The 22989-nt window shown below is 36.6% G+C and overlaps 1 protein-coding gene across 1 annotated transcript in view; it reads left to right on the forward strand.

Annotated features, from left to right (window-relative positions):
- LOC115210623 (polyribonucleotide nucleotidyltransferase 1, mitochondrial-like) overlaps positions 1-22989 on the forward strand; it is a 578459-nt gene that overhangs the window by 155814 nt on the left and 399656 nt on the right. The window contains exon 12 of the mRNA XM_029779226.2: positions 2930-3026. Coding sequence (XP_029635086.2) covers positions 2930-3026 — 97 coding nt within the window. The remainder of the gene's footprint in view (positions 1-2929; positions 3027-22989) is intronic.

Below are 22989 nucleotides of genomic sequence, written 5' to 3' on the forward strand. Positions count from 1 at the left end.
GTGACCTTTGCATTAAGGACTGAACCCCTTGTCTAAATGCATCGATGCTTCACCACCTCAGGCCTCAATCATCTGAAGCATCACACCTCTGTGAGTTAGAGCGGGATGTGTGTGTGTGTTTTTTTTTTTATAATCAGTGCTTAGCAAGAGTGGCATGAACACCACAAGCACCACCACCACTGCCACCTTCAGCAGCACTAACACCACCACCACCATCATCACCACCACTACCACTACTGCTAACACCACCACTACCCACACCACTACTTCTACCTTTACCAGCACTAACACCACCACCACCATCATCGTCATCAGCATCAGCGCAACCACTACCACCGCCCACCAGTACCTCTATATCTACCAGCACTAACACCACAACCATCATCATCATTGCCGCTGCCGCCGCCACCACCACCACCATCAGCAGCACTAACACCACCATCATCATATTCATCACCACCACTACCACCACCACTACCACCAGCACTAACACCACCACCACCACCACCACCACCATCATTGTCCTCAGCACCACCACCATCACCACCACTACCTCTACATTTACCGGCACTAACACCACCATCATCATCATCATCATTGCCACCACCGCCACCAGCATCATCACCACTACCTCTACCTTCACTAGCACTAACACCACCACCACCATCACCACCAATGTCGTCTCTACCTCTAGCAACAGCAGCACCACCACCCTCACCACGTCTGCCTCCTGCAGTTGAAACAGCGGTAGCATACCACCACCACTTGTTACACCCTAACCACTAGGCTACGTATGTGCATGTGCTTGTTCCCCACCGCCACTGTTGCTTGACAACTGGTGTTGTTTTGCATATGTCCCTGTAACTTAGCAGTTTGGTGAATGAAACCAATTTAGAATAAATACCTGACTTAAAAATAAGATAATACATATGGTGTAGTGGTTAAGAGTGCGGGCTACTAACCCCAAGATTCCGAGTTCGATTCCAGGCATTCACCTGAATAATAATAATAACAATAACAACAACAATAATAATAATAATAAGGATAATGATAATAATAACAAACAGAAACAATTCCTATCATAGTAGGTGCATTAGGCTTGATAAAAAAATACTCAGACAAATACATAACAAAAACACCAGGACTTACAAACACATATAACATACAGAAAATTGCACTACTAGGCACTGCACACATCCTACGCAGAACACTTTCCATACAATAACCATCAGAGCATCACAACAAATCATAGCACATACCCAAGGCACACAGAGCTGCGCTCGGTAGTGAAGTGAAAGCACGCTATAAAAATAAAACTACTGAATAATAATAATAATAATAACAACAACATCACAAAATACCTTAGGAATGAGAACCCAGGTTCAAGATTTCCCCGAGACACCTGAAGAAGGCCGGAGGATGTATCAGCTGAAACGTGTTAACAACAAACAAGATGAGGACAAATATCCGTCAAATGTAAATAATGTTAAAAATAAGAACTGGGGTTGATTTGTTTGACTGAAACCCTTCCAAGGGGTGCCCCAGCATGGACATAGCCCAATGATTAAAACAAGTACAAGATAACAGATCAGTCTGTGAGGAGATGGTTTGGCTAACATCTGAAGGATGTTACCCTGGTTCCATTAGTGTTTTTTGTTAGCACCATCTCAGTGGGTCCAACACATTTATATCCCTGTTGAAGTCCTCAATGCAAAGATGCAGAGCCTAGAACAAGGTTTCCCAAAGCAGGAAGTGGAAAGATCCAGTGGTACTTGAACAGGCATATTGTATTTTATAAATATGTGTATTTTATAAATATGCCTGGTCAAGTATCATAATAGCATAGTAGCTCTTTCAGTTGTGTATGTCAATTGATATATATATATATATATATATATATATATATAATAATAATAATAATAATAATAATCATAGCCAGGTGGATTTGTTATTTTTTCTCTTTACCTGCATGAGTTGAGAGTATTACTGTCTGGGAGATATCTTATGCTAGTGAAATAGTATTTTAATTGCTATTTCTAAATTTTGGTATGTGGTGAAGCTATTTTTGCTGAACCCTAATTATAACTATGCTTATAATTATAGAATTTTTGTGTGTGTATATATATATATTATCATCATCATTCAACGTCTGATGTCCATGCTGGCATGGGTTGGATGGTTTGACCAGGGCTGGTAAGCTGAGGGGCACCACTAGAGTCCAGTCCTTCCTAAGAAAAGTAGGTGCAATAATGGTGTGGTCAAAAGGGGGAGATCAATGTCAAAACATCAAAATAATGGGTCAATTAGGTTAAGTTTTATTTGTGAAATGCAGTTGCTTTGAATTTGCTGCAGAAAGTAGTCTATGTTTGTGGTAGTGAGTTGGTGCAGAGGTACTAGAAATATGGCCCTGGTGCCAAGGGGGCGGCAGCCCACAAAAGTTTTGGAACCACTGGCCTAGAAGTTAGTGTTGTACTCTGGATTGCAAGACTGTGGTTTCAATTCCCAGACTGGGCAGTTCTTGAGAAAAATACTTCATTTCACATTGCTCCAGTCCACTAAGCTGTAAATGGTTAACCCAATGACAGATTGACATCTTGGTTCAGGGCAAATTTTGTGATCTTGGTCACTTTATACACCATAGAAGCCAGGTAACCAGCCGTATGAATCCTTGGGCTTAAGAGGTAACACTTACTTACATACTTGTAGTCATTGATAATAGTTTCTCATGGTAGTCTTGATACTGATTTAGTGTACTCAACACATATTTATATCAGTTAGTTGCATCAGTGAGGTTTTCTCTCAACATTCTGCCTCGATAGCTTCAACACATATTTGAGAATTTCAACTATGGTTTTTGTACTTTTTGATTTTATCTTGATGCAAGACGGATGATGTTTTTTTGATGCCTTTCCTCTTTGGTCTTTTTCAGAAACATACCCTGATACTGAACAGGGTGCTCTGGTGCAGTCTTTTGGTGCTATATGCAAGGAGGTCTTTAGAAATCAAATTCTTGACACAAATACAAGGTAAAGAAAAGAATTCCATTTTACTTTTTAACCTTGATGTTGTTAGATATACCATCTATAAGTAATACATTTGTATTGCAATATTTGATTTTTTTAATTGAAAACTTTTTCACTGTTCTTGGTTCTGTTAATGGCTAGGCTTTCAGTCAAGTATACTGGCACTGATGTAGCAACATTTGAAATATTGTCAAGGTAAACCTAACTGAAGAAGACTAATCAAATTTATGATAACAAACGTATTTGAAGAGTCTCAAACCTTGGTACTAGATTATCCAATTCTGGCTTATCCATTTATCTAATCTTTTTCCTAGAGGTAAGAGCAAATTTTTTATGTTCGCTGCCCGCACACATCTTTGCCAGAATATATACAGTGAAGCTTTACTATAGCGTCGTAAAATTGTCGACTGCTATTTCCAGTAAAAATTGGTGCCTTGTTGTACCACTATTCTATATTTACATATATTTATATATATATAATTTTATTAATAAATAATTTAGATAAACTGATATAAGTTGATTAGTATGTTCACCTCCGTTGGATCTACTTCAGGAACTTCACCATGGTAATGGGTTAATATTATGTAGTCCGATTTACAGAAAACATAAGATGAAGACAGGTGTAGAAACAACAAGCAGGTGTATTGGTTTAATGCTTGGGAAGAATGGAAAATCTTTGATGTTTCGGGCCTATGCTCTTTGGCAGAGAGGATAACTGAAAGAGGTACTAATAGTTTCATGCTATTATGGTACTTGAACAGGCATATTGTGAAATATATACACAGCGTATTTTATAAATATGCCTGTTCAAGTATCATAATAGCATGAAACTGTTAGTAGCTCTTTCAGTTGTGTATTTCAATTGATATATATATATATCATCATCATCGTTATCTATGCTGGCATGGATTGGCACGGTTTGACCAGGGCTGGTAAACTGAGGGGTAGCACAGTTTCTACAGCTGGATGCCCTTCCTAACACCAACCGCTCTGAGAGTGTAGTGGGTGCTCTTACGTGCCACCGGCATGACACCAGTATCTGTCATGACTATGATTTCACTGGGTTTGATGGGTCTTCTCTAGCAAGAGCACATTACCAAAGGTCTCAGCACTTGCAAGGTGCTTTACACGACACAGGCATCAGTCACATATACTGATGGGATGAGGTGGTGAAGCGCAACCTTCAAATGTTGGGCCTCATGGAGGCAATGGCGAGTGACCAAGACCTTTGGAGATATGCTGTGCTTGAGAAGACCCAGCGGGTGAAGTGAGACCATAACAATAGCCTATGCCAGTGCTGCCTGACTGGCTCCTGTGCTGGTGGCACGTAAAAAGCACCATTTAAGCGTGGTCATTGCCAGTACCACCTAACTGGCACTGATGCCAGTGGCACATAAAAAGCACCATTCGAGCATGATCGTTGTCAGTGCTGTCTGACTGGCCCTTGTGCCAGTGACATATAAAAAGCACCCACTACACTCTTAGGGTGGTTGGCGTTAGGAAGGGCATCCAGCTGTAGACACCTTGCCAGATCAGATTAGAGCCTGGCACTGCCTTCTTACTTGCCAGTCCTCAGTCAAACCATCCAACCCATGCCAGCATGGAAAGCAGACATTAAACGATGACAACAACGATGACGATGATGATGATATATACATCCAAATTGAGGATATATATACCTTGTTTTGTGTGTTCTACTTCCATGTAATTTAGTGTCACTCCATGGTACCTTGAGTTTGTGTCCAGGTAAACCAATGCTTTGTGAGTGAATTCGTTGGACCAGTACTATATAAAAGCCCATCGTGTGTCTATGAGCATGTGTGTGTGAACGAGGGAATATCTCCCTCCATTTCACAAATGATATTGGTTTGTTTACATTCCTGTAACTTAGCTGTTCAGCAAAAAGGGGGTCAATACGGCGAAAACCGGACTTAAATGCTTGTGGTGGGTGGACACAGCAAAAGCAAGCAAAGGAGAGATGAAGTAATAGGACGGGAATGCTAGAGTGGTGGTGGCCAGAAGTCTGCCAGATTTTGTTTCTGAATTGGATCACCATCAAGGAATCAGGCTTGTTGTTGTACTGCTGCTGCTGCTACCACTACTACTGCTACTACTACTACTACTACTGCTGCTGCTGCTGCTGCTGCTATTACTACCGCCTCCACCACCGCTGCCGCCACTACTACCACCACCACTGCCACCATCGCTGCTGCTGCTATTACTGTACTTAGACTTTGAACGATAAATGATAAAAGTTCTCCATATCCAATAAATGCATGTCTGCTTTAGATGCCATTGAAATTCATTGGTTGGCCAATGTTATGATCTAATTCTTGCATGCTCTTATAAATATAGAAATATGCGTCTGTACATACATGTTTGTGCGTGAGTATATATATATATATATGTGTGTGTGTGTGTGTGTGAATATATATGTGTGTGTGTGAATATATATATATGTATGTGCATATATATATATATATATATATATATATATATATATATTTGTGTGAATATATATATATGTATGTGCATATATATATATATATATTTTCGCTTACGTGTAAATATGAATATGTATATGTAAAACTGTATCAAAATGTGTGTATATATATGTGTCTGTGTGTTTGTATATATATATATATATATATATATATTTATATGCATGCATATACGTGCATGTAAAAGTTATTGAAATGAAACTATGTTGCATTGGCACAATCTCAGCATGTGAAGGTGCCTTTAGCTTTCTTTGACAGCCCTATTAATTTGGGTAAGTTTTTGGCAAGCAGAACAATGTCAGCCTACCATTTCTCTGTAATAATCCGTTATGTGCCGGAAAATATATCTCGTGCTTTCTTTTCCCCCTCACTCAATCACAATTGCACACAAGTGCATCTGCGCATACGTCTATACATCCTGGTGCATTTTACAGTAATAGATATACTTACGCTTAGTCACTTGCCTACGTGCTCTTATATATATGTATGTATGTATGTATATCATTTGCATTTATGCACACTCACACATGTTGTTAGAGACGTTGCATATAGATGTGTACTTATGCATGTACAAATATTCACCTGCATAATCACTCATGCCCATTCATATGTGCACTCTTACAAGCAGCCATCCATCACAATAGCGTTGCAGCAGACAGTTGCACGTACTTAGATATGCATGCGCATTCACACACACGCATTTATTTTATCTCATACTCATTCTTATCTTGCACACTCACACACACATAAACATATTTATATATACATAAATATCTTTATATATACATAGATAGATAGGCGGATAGATTGATGTACATATATACATACACTTAAATATATGCATATACATATATGCATGTTTGCGCATTTACACATATACATACACCTGTTGTCATAACATTCTCCTATTTCTAATGCACATCTCTCGACTTCTGTTTATCTGTTGATATCCAGCCAGATGTGTTTTATTGACATTCTTCAAAAGTTAAATACATTAGCATCTGCTATTTACCAAAACTTGGTGCTGCTTTGAATAGTTAACTGTTTTTGTTAATTTTTTTTTATTTCCAATATTCTTGTATAAACGTGAGGACAAATGATGAGATAGTTGGACCGAGTTTCCCTCTGTGTGGAATTGAAGTGGAGTTGATGTGATTAAACTATACTTTAGATACTGTTGATGTAATTTTACTATTCCTATAGCAGTTTTTGGCTTAGAGTGAAGCTGTATTGTTTCTATGAAATTGTTCCAGTAGGAATTGCCATAAGAATCTGTCAAATATATCATGTTTTAGTAGAATATGAGGTTAGGTCAATGCGGTTGGCATGGACAGCAGACAGTGGATGTGTTGTATGTTTTATATCATCTAATTTAGCTGCCTAGGATTTCTGAGTTCATATCCAGCTCGTAGCTAACTCGGTCTCTCTCAGCTATTGAAGTTACATATATTCTTTTCTGCTCTAGGTACAAGGCCCAAAATTTTTTGGGAGGGAACCAGTCAATTAGATTGACCCCCAGTACACAACTAGTACTTAATTTATCGAATCCATAAGGAAGAAGAGCAAAGTCGACCTCAGCAGAATTTGAACTCAGAACGTAATGGCAAATGAAATACTGCTAAGCATTTTTCAGAAGATGACAAGAAGATAATTAGATAGATGCACGTGCATGGCACGAAATCAATTGCTTGTCTGATTCTCCTCCTCCACCTCCATTTCCTTTCACTGGTAAACCAGACATAAATTTGGAACAAGATCCTAGTTCTATGAATCCTCTAGATTTTTTTCGACTTTATTTTGATGAATCTCTTTTGGATCTTATATGCCAAAAAAAAATGAACAGAATGGCTGAGAGTAAAACATCAAATTAGGAGCCTGTTACTCCACCTGAAATGATGATGTTTCTTGGTGTGAAAATGTTGATGGTTATTGTCAAGAAACTAGAGGAGAAAATGTATTAGGGCAAAGATCCTTTGCTTGAAACACCAATATTTGCAAATACAATGTCATACCGATGTTACAAGAAGATTCGAGAATACTTGCATTTTACGAACAATGATTCGTTTGATCAAGAAACTCATCCAAACCCCAAACTTTGCTATATCTACGAAATTTACCCAAGCCTTAGAAGAGAAGTTTCAAAATTTTTACAGCCTTGGAAAAAATGTAACAATCGATGAATCTCTCATGCTTTATAAAGGAAGAGTTGCCTGGGTTCAGTTTATTCCAATCAAACGTTCACAATTTGGAATAAAATATTTTATGCTCTGTGGCTATGTATGGTCTTTTATAATTTATACTCATACTCTTTTACTTGTTTCAGTCATTTGACTGCGGCCAGGCTGGAGCACCGCCTTTTAGTCAAGCAAATCGACCCCAAGACTTATTCTTTGTTTCCTAACTTATTCTATCGGTCTCTTTTGCTGAACCGCTAAGCTACGGGGACGTAAACACACCAGCATCGGTTGTCAAGCGATTTTGGGAGGACACACACAGATACACAAACATATACACACACATATATACATATATATATATATATATATATATACGACAGGCTTCTTTCAGTAAATCCACTCACCAGGCTTTGGTCGGCCCGAGGCTATAGTAGAAGACACTTGCCCAAAATGGCACGCAGTGGGAATGAACCCATACTCATGTTGTTGGTAAGCAACCTACTTACCACACAGCCACTCCTATGCCTGTATGTTGGCAAAGGTACTCGTTTTGATCCTGAATTTAGTGACCTCCCTATTTCTTCACAAGTCGTCATGACCTTGATGAAGCCCTTGCTAAATAAGGGTCATTGCGTGATCATTGACAACTATTATAGCAGCCCCCAATTGGCTGATCTGTTGATTGCAAATAAAACAGATGTTTATGGAACTTTGCAACTAAATAGAAAAGAGGTCCCAAAGGAATAAAGAAAAGCAAATTGAAGACTGATCAGGTTAGTGCTTGTCACCAAGGAAAGGTTATGATACTGAAATGGAAGGATAAGAATGAGGTCACGTTTCTTTCGACTATTCATAATCCAGCCCAAGAAGAAGTTCAGACAAGAAGAGGGGTGAAGAACCAACCAAAAGTTGTCAGTGACTACAATTCTACGATGGGAGGAGTAGATATAGTTGAACAGCATCTTGTCAATTATCCCACCATAAGGAAACATGGGAAAAAATATTATAAAAAAGTATTTTTTCATTTGATGGCTTTGGCTATCTGGAATTCTTATGTTTTGTAAACTTTGGAAACTTCAGCTTCTGTTATGAAACCGTTGAAATTTAGAATGCAAATAATCACCAAGATTATTGAAAAATATAGGCCCTTATTGCCTCCCACGAAACCAGGAAGACCATCATCAATCCCACATCTAACAAGATTTGCCCCCGCTGGTCACTTTCCCATGGAAATAACACCAAGTGATAAGAAAAAGAACCCTACAAGACAGTGTGCAAAATGCACAGAGAAGAGAGACGCCAAAGGAAAGAAGATTTGAAGAGAAAGCAGATACATGTGTAATGTCTGCAAGATAACTTTGTGTGTAACTCCTTGTTTTAAAAATTATCATTCTAAATAAACTGTCTATCTCATTTTTTTATAATTTTCTTTTGACTTAAAAGTAATACATTTTATAAAAAAATCAAAGATTTTTTTATAAGATAGTTAAGTTATATGTATTTTTTCAATGTCTGAGTTAACTCGTTTAAATCTAAATGAGTAAAAGTACATTTTAATTTCTATCATAAGAAATAAAGGAAGCAAGATAAAAAACTTTTTTTTGTAATTAACACAGTGTATATAATTAAAAAAGGAAATTAAAAAAATATGTTCTGAAATGAAACGCCATGTCAAAATAATTGATCCATTAAGGGGCTAAAGTCCATTCTTTGTATGAAAAACAAAAGGACTTACTTCATCCTAAAAAACTGAAATTACTTTCTCGCCAACCCAATACAATGTGTTTGTGTGTTTGTATGGAAACACTCAGTGATGTATGGTATATCGGTGTGTAAGTGATTGTATAAGTATGAGCTAATGGATGAATGTATTTTGCGTAATGGGACAGTTTGGCATGTGCAGAATAACATGTTGAAACTGAATAAGTAAACAGACAACGTGCACATTGCAGCTCATGTCGAAGGTGATAACACACTCATACCGAGCAAATTGAAACCGTCAGCATTTGTTAGTTTCAAAGAAGAAGCCATGGATGTTGTAGCATGGAAATCTAAATTTTGCTTATGGAGACAGTAACTGAGTATCGCCTGAGGAGATACATATATATCTTCTTATACAGGTGAATCGTTAAATAATTTAATTTAGACTCAACTTTAAATCCTGTATATACAAAGATCTGTATGTATCAAACATTTGTAGCGATTAAAAAACTGCCTAACCATACTTATTCTTCCTTTTGACCCTTTTACTTTTTAAATATATGTATATATGTATTTGTGAATTAAGGCTACCATTAGTTTTATGTTAAGAAAAGTAGGAAAGCACTTTGGCATCTTAACACTGTTTTAAGCCAATCACATGGAGAAAGGTGTTCGCCTCCATTTTGGAAAACAGTCTCACTTCATTCATGGGGTTTCTCATAATTTTGCATAAATAAATCAATAAATCAAAGGACATTCATTGTTTTATTTATGTGATTTTATGGGAAACCCCATGAACGAAACGAGACTGTTTTCCAAAATGGAGGCAAATACCTTTCTCCATGTGATCAGCTTGAAAAATTGTTCAGACATTAGGATCTTTTACTACTTTTTTAACATGAAACCAATGGTAGCTTTAATTCACAAATAAAGAAATAATATCCATCAATGTGGTGTTGAGCATTCATTTCCATTGTTCGATGATTATATATATAGTGGAGGCACAGTGGTTAGGGCAGTGGACTTGTGGTCATAGGATCGTGGTTTTGATTCCCAGACCGGGCTTTGTGAGTGCTTATTGAGCGAAAACATCTAAAAGTGCCATGCGTCTCCAGCAGGGAGTGGTGGAGAATTGTGTTGTATTCTTTCATCACAACTTTCTCTCACTCTTTCTTCTTGTTTCTGCTGTACCTGTATTTCAATGGGCCAGCCTTGTCACACTCTGTGTCATGCTGAATCTCCCTGGGAACTACGTTAAGGGTACATGTGTCTGTGGAATGCTCAGCCACTTACACGTTAATTTCACGAGCAGGTTTTTCCGTTGATCGGATCAGCTGGGACCCTTGTCATCGTAACTGACAGTGCCATGATATATATATATATATATATATATATATATATATATAAATATATATATATATGTATGTAGAGGTTGTGAGAGGTAATGGTGTCAGTGAGACCCAAAGGTGTCAGGTAATGCTGAATAAGTGCTATGGATAGACCATAGTTTGAGTTCCAGGTTTGGTGATTATGTGTATAAGGGGTCCAACTTAGGTCATATATCAGCATGTGTCTATAAAAATTTTTTTTATTTGTAATGAGATAAAATAAAACCCAAGGCAGTGTAGATTTTAGAACATTTATAAATAGAAGGTCTTACAGCTGTTTTGCTTAACCATCTTCTCACATCGTCTCTGATGAAGGGATATAATAAATATCTTAGAAACAGCTGAAAGACCTATTTATAAATGTTCTACACTGCCTTGGTTTTTTTATCTCATTACGAAAAAATTTTATATATATGTGTGTGTGGAGGCGCAATGGCCCAGTGGTTAGGATCGCGGTTTCGATTCCCAGACCGGGCATTGTGAGTGTTTATTGAGTGAAAACACCTAAAGCTCCACGAGGCTCTGGCAGAGGGTGGTGGCGATCCCTGCTGCACTCATTTGCCACAACTTTCTCTCACTCTTTCTTCTGTTGGCCTGCTCACTTAGCCAGCGGGGTGGCGTCATTTGAAGGCTAAAACAATGCGAAGCGCATTGTGACCAGCGATGTGTAGCAACATCTGATAGCCTGGTTGGTCATGGTGATATATATACACACACACACACTATATATATATATATATATATATATATATATATATATATATATCCCACCTATGCCAGCATGGAAGGCGGAAGTTAAACGATAATGATGATGATATATATATATATGACAGGCTACTTTCAGTTTCTGTCTACCAAATCCACTCACAAGCTCAAAGCTATTATAGAAGACACTTACCCAAGATGCTACTCAGTAGGACTCAACCTGGAACCATGTGGTTGGGCAGCAAGCTTCTTACCACACAGCCACACCTGCACCTATGAGATACGAACTCTCTTAACTCTACAGAATAGAACTCTGTTACTGAGATATTAAAATATCTGACTCAAAATCTAATTTCTCTTCTTGTCACTCTACATTGTTTCCTTGACAACATCATAGCCATCTAATCATGATAGCGATGATATATAACCGATATAACTGGCATTAAATTTCCTTGAGAGCAGATATTGATTTTAAAAGGGTTAACAATGTTTTCATTTTATTTTTAGTTATTTATCTAATTTGGTTTTTTTAATTTTTTTTGTTTGGTGGTTGTTTGATGCTCGGAGCTAGGTGGTCAACAGAATATATGTTAACCATTTCTGAGATTCTTGCTTCCAAGGGAATTTACCAAAAATTTATATGTATATATATAGAGAGAAATATAAAAAAAGAGAAATTCGGAAAAGTGAAAATTCAAAAGATCTAGTAATAAACTTCAAAGAAATACAAGGAGAATTTTTTTTCTCCACCTTTTTTTTTTGTTGCTTTTAAGAAGCTTATGTGAAAGAAAAAAAATAAAGTTTTTATTTCTATATTTATTTTGTTGTTATTTGGGTATAAACTTTAAAGAGCTGAATATTTCATGTTATATATATATATATATATATATATATATATATATATATATATATACACACACACACACACATATATACATAAGCATATAGTAGCCATGCCATTTCTTTCTACATGCATACATATGTACGTATGTATATATTTATTTATGTATGTATATATATATATATATATACATTTTTTTCTCTCCTTGTTTTTTCTGTGTCCCTTTCTGTAGAAGAGCGTAGGCTTGAAACGTAAAAGACTTTTTCTATTCCTGAGCATTATACTAATACATCTGTTTGTTTTGTACACCACCTGTCTTCGTCTTTTGTTTATTTTCATAAACTCTCCCTATATATATATATATATATATATATATATATATCACCGTGATCACTGTGACTGACCAGGCTATCAGATGTTGCTACACATTGCTGGTCACATGACGTCACCCCGCTGGCTAAGTGAGCAAGCCAATATATATATATATATATTTATACGTAAAGGTGGCGAGCTGGCAGAAACGTTAGCACGCCGGGCGAAATGCGTAGCCGTATTTCGTTTGTCATTATGTTCCGAGTTCAAATTTCGCCGAGGTTGACTTTGCCTTTGATCCTTTCGGGGTTGATAAATTAAGTACCAGTTACACACTGGGGTCAATGTAATCGACTTAATCCCTTTGTGTGTCCTTGTTTGTCCCCTCTGTGTTTAGCCCCTTGTGGGTAGTAAAGAAATATATATATATATATATATCTCATCATCATCATCATTTAATGTCTGTTGTCCAACCTGGCATGGATTGGACAGTTTGACTGGGCTGGCACACTGAAAGGCTGTGCCAGGATCCAGTCTGATTTGGCATGGTTTTCTACGGCAGGATGCCCTTCCTAATGCCAACCACTCTGAGAGTGTAATGGCATTGGTGTCATTTGTGTGAAAAAAAAAATGAAAGCAATAGAAGAAACACTAGACTTAAAATAAAATATACTGGCATAAATTTGATTGACTCAGATCCTTAATAGGGGGCCCCATCCTGGCTACCATTCAGCGACTGAAATAAATAAATTAAAAAAAAAGAATAAAATAATATATTTATTAATGTGGCTCATTTTCATTGATTAATTGTTACATGATGGTATCTTATATACAGCTCAGTATTTGCATTGAAAGTTAGGTGGTAGGATATGAACTTTGGACCCTTAAACCCATAAATTATCTAGCACTCTATTGTCTTGATAACATACTGACTCCATCCACATCAATGATGAAGGGAATTCCTTATTATTGAGGAAGATCTTAGATGTCCACTTGGTGACAGATAAGATTACCTGTAGAATGTGCTAGCTTCAAATTCTAATGAATGACACTTGCTGAAGTGAAACCAGGTTGGTGCTATAGATCCCACCTCCCAGTCTGTTTGAATATTTAGTATAGCACCTTCGTCATCATCATTTAACATCTGGCATGGGTTGGATGGTTTGACAGGGGCAGGTGGGCCGGAGAGCTGCTCCAGGATCCCATTGTCTGTTTTGGCATGGTTTCTAAGGCTGGATGTCATTCGTAATGCCAACCACTTTACAGAATGTACTGGGTGCTTTTTATGTGACACAAACACTTACATAACACCCAAAACAGGTGCGGCACCAGCATGGATGTGGCACCAGTAAAGGAAGAATGAAACATAGGATATGAAGTAAGTATACTTGATCTAGCACTGAAATGAAGGTGAATTACCAAAAAAAATTTTTAAAAACTGTAGTCGAATTTTTTTCTTTTATGAAATCTGTAAAATTTACCCTGTGTTCAACTTAGTTTACAATAGAAAATATATAGGAAAATCTTAGATTTCCAGCAATTTATTATGTATGTCTTTCCTTGTTATATAAAAAAAGACAGTATTTTCTATAAAATAATTATTTTCTTTTGGTATTTCTGACGTTTTCCATTGTATTTATTATTTATTCTGATATCAATAGTTTTAGAATTTTCACTCTAGTAATTCTTTTTATAAATCTATTTTGTAGAAAGTTTAAACTCTTAATTTGTTAGCTATTCTTTTTTAAATATTTTTTCATTTTTTTCCTTTGTATTTTTTGTTTCCTTCCTATTGAAAAGAAAAAAGTTCCTGGCATCTTATCTTTTCTCATGTTTCTCTAGCAGTCTATCAAAAAGTAAGACCTGTACGCATCTGTTGGTTTCAGTGGTGTGAATTGCTTAAGGATTTACTTTTCTCCTAGCAATTGCACTCAATCACTTTTATCAAAATACACTGAAAATATGCAATATCTTATCACAGAGGCAAGTAATAAATATTCAACTTTTGAATGAAAAAAAAAAAAAGAAAATCATATTACTTGCCTTTACATTTTGTGTAGAATTATACAAATATTAGAGAACAGCCAAATCCGTTCCTCAAAAGACCTTCTAGGAAGGTGTTATTTTTCTATCATTTACAATCTCATCCATTATCAAACCAAAAAAAAGTATGAATGTGGGATTAATAATCTGTGTGCGTGCGCACATGTATGTGTATATACGTGAATACGTATGTACAAACATATGTGCAAGTTTGGTAATACAGACAGGAAAAATAGAACCTGTGCATGTGTGTATATGTGTGTGTGTGCATATATATATATATATATATATATATATATATATATAATGTAAATATACATAGAAGCTTGAGTCACTTTATAACTTCTGCTGATTGAAAAATATATGTGAATGTATGTGTGCATGTTTATACATATACATAGATATGTATATACATGCATGCATACTTATATTACATATATATATATATAATATGTATATATATATATGTGTGTATATATATATAATATGTATATGTATATATAATATGTATATGTATATATATATTCGCTATGAGGATACTTGAACCTCCAATAGGGATAGTTTTATCCAAGATATCCTGGTTTAATATATTATATTATACAGAAATATTTCTTGAACAAATGTATTATAAAACATCAAATATTATTAATAATAAATTTGAAAATGGAGAGATTTAATCGATATAAATTAATTTATAAATTATTTAACATTGCCTACAATTGTTTCACTTCACAGCAGATTAAATTACGAAACGTATATAATGATATAATGCTAACTTATATTATTATATATGTTTTGTAATTTAAATTGGGTGCAAAGTGAAACGATTGTAGGTCATCATCATTATCATCCTCGTTTAATGTCTGCTTTCCATGCTAGCATGGGTTGGATGATTTTGACTGAGGGCTGGCAAACCAGATGGCTGCACCAGGTTCCAATCTTGATCTGGCAATGTTTCTACAGCTGGATGCCCTTCCTATCACCAACCACTCCGAGAGTGTAGTGGGTGCCTTTTACGTGCCACTAGCAAAGGGGCCAGTCAGGCGGTACTGGCAATGACCTTGCTCAAATCTTTTTACACATGCCACCAGCACAGGTGCCAGTAAGTCGACAATGTTAAATAATTAATAAATCAATTTATATCCATTGAATCTCTCCATCTTCAGACTTATTGTATACTAGCTTAAAAGCTGCCAGACACACACACACACACACACATAAACACACGTATGTATTAAAGAAAGCCAAAATATAAACCAAAAATGAGTGTTCAGTCGTTGGTTCAGTATGTTGGCCACAGAAATTTCTGTCCAGGAAAGTTGTACCTCATCTCCCTCTTTCTCTCTCTCTCTCTCTTATTATTACTCCCACTACCTCCATCAAAACTACTACTTTTAATAAAACATCATCAACTCTCCCTAAATTTCTTTGTCTCTTTTTCACTCACTCTCTTTTACTGTCTTTCTCTCTCTCTGTGTCTTCACCACCACCCTCACCACCTCTATGCCTAATATTACTCACACCCCAGCATGAGGAAGTGTTATTGAATAGTAAGAGAGGGGTTAAAATGTGACACACTGACACACAGAAATTAGTTTTCGCATATATTATATTAGCAGATGTTTAATTTTGGGGAAACTCTATTTCAATTAAAGTGTATTTTATATATATATATATGTGTGTGTGTATACATTAGCAGAGATACCCGGCGTTGCACGAGGTTAAAATGGCATAGTTTTTTTTATTGTTTTACTTGTTTTGGTGATGTGACTGCTGACATGCTGGAGCACTGATTTTAGTCGAAGAAATCAACCTCAGGATTTATTCTTTGTAAGCCTAGTTCTTATTCTACCGGAGTGTTTTACCAAACGGCTAAGTTATGTGGACGTAAACACAGCAACATCGGTTGTCAAGTGATGGCTTAGGTACAAAGACACATACACAATTACACACACACACACACACATATATATATATAAATATATATATATTTACACACACACATATATATATATATATATATATATATATATATATATATATATATATATATATATATATATCATACATATATTTACATACAAATATAAAATCATACATACATATATGTATATATACATACATATATATATATATATATATATATATATATATATATATATATATATATGCATACATGGGTAAAAATTATTAAATAGATAATTTATACCGGTGGTTCGGATGCATAATAAAAGTCAGAAGACATAGATATTTTTTATATATATGAATTTATACACAGGAGGAATGGTGGCCTCCTCTCCATGTATAAATTCTTATACACTATTATATATATATGTATATATATACACACAAACACACATGTATAAACATATCCAGAGATATTTTGTATACTGACAATTATCATATACTATATAATAGGACAACTGTATTAGTAAAAAATAAATAAAAGGCATTTATTGATTTTTAAGTTCTTGTAATTGTTTTACTGTATATAGTATCTGTAAGGCATTGGTATAACATTTTATAAGGCCCTGTGTACATATTATTTTATACGGCCCAATTATCCTGCTTTATGAATGGTTGCACTATTGTCATTACTTAGTCCATTAGTGTGGGATTCCTGCAGTTTTCTTTCTTTAGCGCATCGCTTACTTTCATAATAATTAACCATGTAGTTGCTTTATTAGTTTTATGCAATAGCAGTGTTGCACAGCCTGGTTTGTTATGTGAGTGACCAGTGTTACAACAACCTGTTCCTATGCTTTCAACATTCTCAAGAATTAGCCTTGAATGTCTCGACAGCTTTCAAAAGTATTGATATCTTTAATTTCTTTTCTCATTATCTTCTCTGGCCTCTAGAGATGGGCTTCTTCACAGTTGGCATTATCAGGATGGGTGGAGGCTGGTTTTATGATTACTCACACTGTTTTGCCCAATAATCTCCCATAGTGATACATCTGTGTCACTTATCTGTATCAGTATTCGTAACCCTCCCCTATAAGGCAGTGAGCTGGCAGAATGTTTCATGCCATTTTATCTAGCCTTACGTTCTGAGTTCAAATTCTTTTGAGGTCGACTTTGACTTGACTTGAGACAGCATTCACCCGGGGTGGGTTGAGCTGGCTTCATTCATCCCCAATGTTGCATCTCTCACAAACGCCGACCAGGCCTGGTGATTTGAGGCTAACGGCCACGTGATCTCCAACCACTCCTTATTCCAGCGGCGAACGCCGTAGATATGGGGGCCTAGGTTGGGTTCTAGATCAGCCTTGACTGTTATCAGCCAGGTTTTTCATTGCCCACCACATCGCTTTCGCCAGCCCTGAAGGGGAGCTGGGGCAATTGCTTCATAGATGAATTCTCCTGGTTGACGACATAGGGCATGACCCAGCCAACGCAGACGTCTCGTTAGGATGGCTTGTCGGAGGGAGGTGATTCTGCACTGGTGTCGCACCGAATTGTTAGAGACAAAGTGATGCCATCGGACACGAATGATGTGGCATAGATAGAGGTGATCGAAGGATTCTAGTTGCTTAATATCGGTTGACTTTGCCTTTCATCCTTTCAAGGTTAATAAAATAAGTACCAGTTGAGCACTTGAAGTTGAAAATCTTTCATTATTTTTCAAGAAAAAATATTGTTTTCCAACAATTTTTCAGTGAAGAAAAAATCCCAACAAAATTCCCTTCCTTGATGGTTTAACCCCTTTGTTACTGTATTTATTTTCAGATGCTCTCTGTTTCTTTTAATTAATTCTAAATATAACAAAGAATTTAGTAAAATAACTTAGTTGTCATTCAGCCAGTGTAAGGAACATAAATTTTGACTAAGGTTTGGTGGAAGATTTTAATTCAAAACTGATGAAAACAAGACATTTGTACTACAGAGCCAGAGCCAGTTTCAGTTGGGTTGGTAACGAAAGGGTTAATTGGTGTTTTTATAAGCAAATACCCTTTTTACTCTTAATGATTGTGATATAACTGTGATTACCACTTAAGCTTGTTTCAGGGCTTCCATCTATCAACTGCATTCTGTGCTCATCACTTCCGTCTTTTTGCATCTATTTGTCCTGTCCATCTTCTTTCTGCTTTTGAATTTTCTCACTGTTTCTGTGACTTTTTGGATATTTCTGGCTGGAGATAATATTCTTTCTTCACTCTGCACAACATAACTTCTCAAATCTGTGTTTAAACTGGCCATATCCAGCCCGAATATTCTACCTGCTTTATATTCAAACCATCCAGATCTGGCCCCTCCCATCTATCCTACAATGTCATTCTAAAAATAAACAATCACATTTTCAAAATCTCAAAGCTATGTGGTAATACATAATTAATTCAAAATAATATGAATAAATAAGCATTACATTTGAAGGAATAATCATAATCAGCGTCATCATTTAATGTCCATTGTCCATGCTGGCATGGGTTGGATGGTTTGACCAGAGCTGCTTCAGGCTGCAGTCTGTTGTGGTATGGTTTCTACAGCTGGATGCCCTTCCTAACACCAACCACTTTACAGAATGTGCTGGGTGCTTTTGTGTGACACTGCCTGAATGCTTTTATATGGTACTGGCATAGAACCCTTTCAGGCTGACCCTCTTCACCAGAGGGATTGGGCTTGACACTTCTGCTATGGAGGCATGGGTCTTCTTGAGTACAGCAAGGTGCCAGGCATCTCGGACCTTTGCCATCTCGCCTTGCCTCCTTTCCTTCTTGTAAAGTCTATCAATATGACTTAAGGGTGGTATAAATTATGCATTTTAAGTACCCTCCAGGTTCTTTTATCTAATTCCTGTAGTTCTGTCTTTATCCACTTTAGAAGAGATGCAGAATACTTCAACACAGGTATGGCTCACATATTGATTGACTTGATGACATTACTTCCATTCAGTTTTGTTTTGAACACCTTTCTAATCATTCTCTTGTATTCTTTAGAATCTCTCTTTCATTTTTTTTTTTCACACTAACTTATCTTCTTGCAGCACTCCTAGAAGACATGTATTCTTCATTATCTCTCAGTGATCTAATGATATAATCCTATGATACCATCATATTTAATCTTTCAATTTTACTTCAGAATTAGAACTGCACACTTATTCACCCCAAACTGCATGATTTTTTCCAATTCTGATTTATAGTTTCAGGTTGTCTATCTACATACAGTTGATAATTTATTTTCATCTTGGTTTTAGCAGTCTGGATTTTCTCAATATGCTTATCATAAAAATTAATGCAATCATGAAAAATAATGGAGAGAAAGAGAGAGAGAGAGAGAGAGTGAGTGAGTGTACCTGAAAATATCTCCCTCTATATTTTCACACTTCCTAATTTCCCATAATCTCATTCTGGGTTTGTCACCATTAACAGGGGTGGCCGGATATACCTCACTCCTACAGCAGCCGCTCTCACTCCATCTCACCATATCACCCGGTTTTGGGTGTCCTCCTTCCTCAAGCCAACCCTCCCAATCTGTCTGCTCCACCTGTCCCCTCCATGTCTTTTTTAATTTCTCTTCTAAAAATATAAAAATCGAAATCAAACTCGGTGACTGGCATTCGTTGCTAGTGGAGTGCTAAGTGTACCATACGAGTGAGATCGTTGCCAGAGCAACAAGCTGGCCTCCATGCCGATGGCATGTTAAAAACACCGTTTGAGCGTGATCTTAACTTGCGTCGCCTTACTAGCACTTGTGCTGGTGGCATGTGAAAAAAAAACATTCGTGGGAGGTCGTTGCCAGTGCTGCTGGACTGGCTCCTGTGTAGGTGGCACATAAAAAACACCATTTGAGCGTGGCCGTTGCCAGTACCATCTAACTGGCCCTCGTGCACCCACTACACTCTCGGAGTGGTTGGCGTTAGGAAAGGCATCCAGCTGTAGAAATTCTGCCAGATCAGACTGGAGTCTGGTGCAGCCATCTGGTTCGCCAGACCTCAGTCATATCGTCCAACCCATGCTAGCATGGAAAGCGGATGTTAAACGATGATGATGATGATGGTGGTGGCGGTGGTGTTGTCTCCTCCTCCTCATTGACTTCTAGCATTTCTAGCCAACAACATGGTTTATTATTATCTACTTTCTAACCCACAGCTAAGTTCTTTCTTACTCATACTTCACTTGGCATTATGCTATTGATATACAATAGACCAGCACTCCCTTGTGATTTCTTTATGCATTCTTTTTCTACCTCTGTTTACAGATTCTTCTTCTCCAGAAAGCTTATATAATTCATCTGCGATGAGGCCAGTTGGGGACGGTGCATGGCTTAATGGTTAGGGTATTTAACACAGGGTTGTAAGATTGTGAGTTTGATTCCTGGTGGAATGTTGTGTCCTTGATCAAGACACTGTGAAGGTGCATGGCTCAGTGGTTAGAGCGTTGAGCTTGTGATCGTGAGGTTGTGAGTTCAAATCCCGGACCAGTCTGCATGTTGTGTTTTTGAGCAAGACACTTTATATCACGTTGCTCCAGTTCACTCAGCTGTAGAAATGAGTTGCGATGTCACAGGTGCCAAGCTGTATTGGCTGTTGTCTTTCCCTTGGATAACACTGGTGGTGTGGAGAGGGGAGGCTGGTATGCATGGACGACTGTGCCTCGGAGGGTAACTTTCTAGGTGCTATCCCACGGTCAGTCATGACCGAAGGAGATGTCAGCTCAGATCAAGACACTATATTGCACGTTGCTCCAGTACACTCAGCTGGCAAAAATGAGTAGTACCTGTATTTGAAAGGGTCAGCCTTATCACATTTTGTCTCATGATAAATCTCCCCGAGAACTACTTTAAAAATATGCACGATCCATGGAGTGCTCAACCACTTGCTCTTTAATTTCATGAGCAGACTGTTCAGTTCATTGGATCAACTGGAACCCTTGTCATCATAACCGATGGAGCACCAGTTAAAATGAGGCCAGTTAATAATTTTTAGAGCAATGGTAAGCATGTAATAAGCCTATAATTACTGACTTCTCTTGCCTTTCCTTTGTTTTTGTATTAACACTGTCTTTCCTTGTGTCAAGAACGTTATTTTATCAAGATCAATCTCCACTTCAGTATTGCCACTAAATTCTCTTACTGTAATTAAAAGCCATTCCAGTTGTTGATCTCCTTTCATGAAAAGCTTCAGATCATTGATATCAAAGGAGGTGATTGATTGATCTGTCATATATTCTGTATTCATGTCTGATGTCATTTAGCACCTAACTTGGGGAAACGACTGCTATGTAAGAGAGAATTGGTGATAGAGCATCACTTTGAAAAATGCCGCAGTTCATATCAATTTCACAGATGTTCACAGTATTTGCCTCTGAATCCAGAGAGTTATATTTGACAGAAAATTACCAATAACCAGAGAGATTTTATATATTTCCAAGTATTTCTCAATCCATCCATGGAGCAGATTATCAAACATTTTTTTTTCTTATAGTTCATGCAATGTAAAAATTGTGTCATTTGTGGCAGTCCTTTAGAATAATTTTCTTGGTTAAAAGCTGGTCTTTGCACCCATACAAGCCACATTTGTATCTTTGCCGTTCACTGGGGAATATCTTGTTATCCATCATGAAGATATGTGTAGAGTCAGTAATGATTGGATGTTAGTATTTTATACATGGTTTGAAGACATGTCATTGGTTGATGGTTTTGGTATTACATGAGTTTCAATACTTTTTGGGAGCTATTTCAGAATGTTAAGACAGTCTGCATTACCATTTTCTAGTTTCAACATTTTATTCTAGCTTTTTAAGCACCTTTCTTCACTGCTCTCTCATGTGTGTGTGTGTCTGTGTGTACACATGCATATATGTATATATTTTTGTGTATGTATGTATAATATATATGTATATACACGTATGTATGTGTATATCTATCTATCTATCTATCTGTCTATCTATTTATTTATCTATATCTATCTATCTATCTATCTATCTATCTATATATATATATCTATATATATATATATATATATATATATATATATATATATATATATATGCACATACAAATATATAAATATAATATCATTATATACATTATTCGTATGTATATTGTCATTCTCCATGTAATCCAGTTAGTCACTTACACATGAAACACAGTTATTCTGTATTGAAATGAATTACTTGTATAGTTGACTTAGAATAATCTCCATGTTGATACCAGGCTTCGATATGTGTACAATGCATAAACAAAACCTATAAGATTTGTATTTGAGTGCATTTTTGGTATATGGTATAATCCAGTTCAATTCAATTCTGTATGTTGTCTGTATGAGTATATATGGATACAGTGAACATATTTGTTGCT

Source organism: Octopus sinensis, linkage group LG4, assembly GCF_006345805.1.
Source record: "Octopus sinensis linkage group LG4, ASM634580v1, whole genome shotgun sequence".
In the NCBI taxonomy this organism is placed as follows: domain Eukaryota; kingdom Metazoa; phylum Mollusca; class Cephalopoda; order Octopoda; family Octopodidae; genus Octopus; species Octopus sinensis.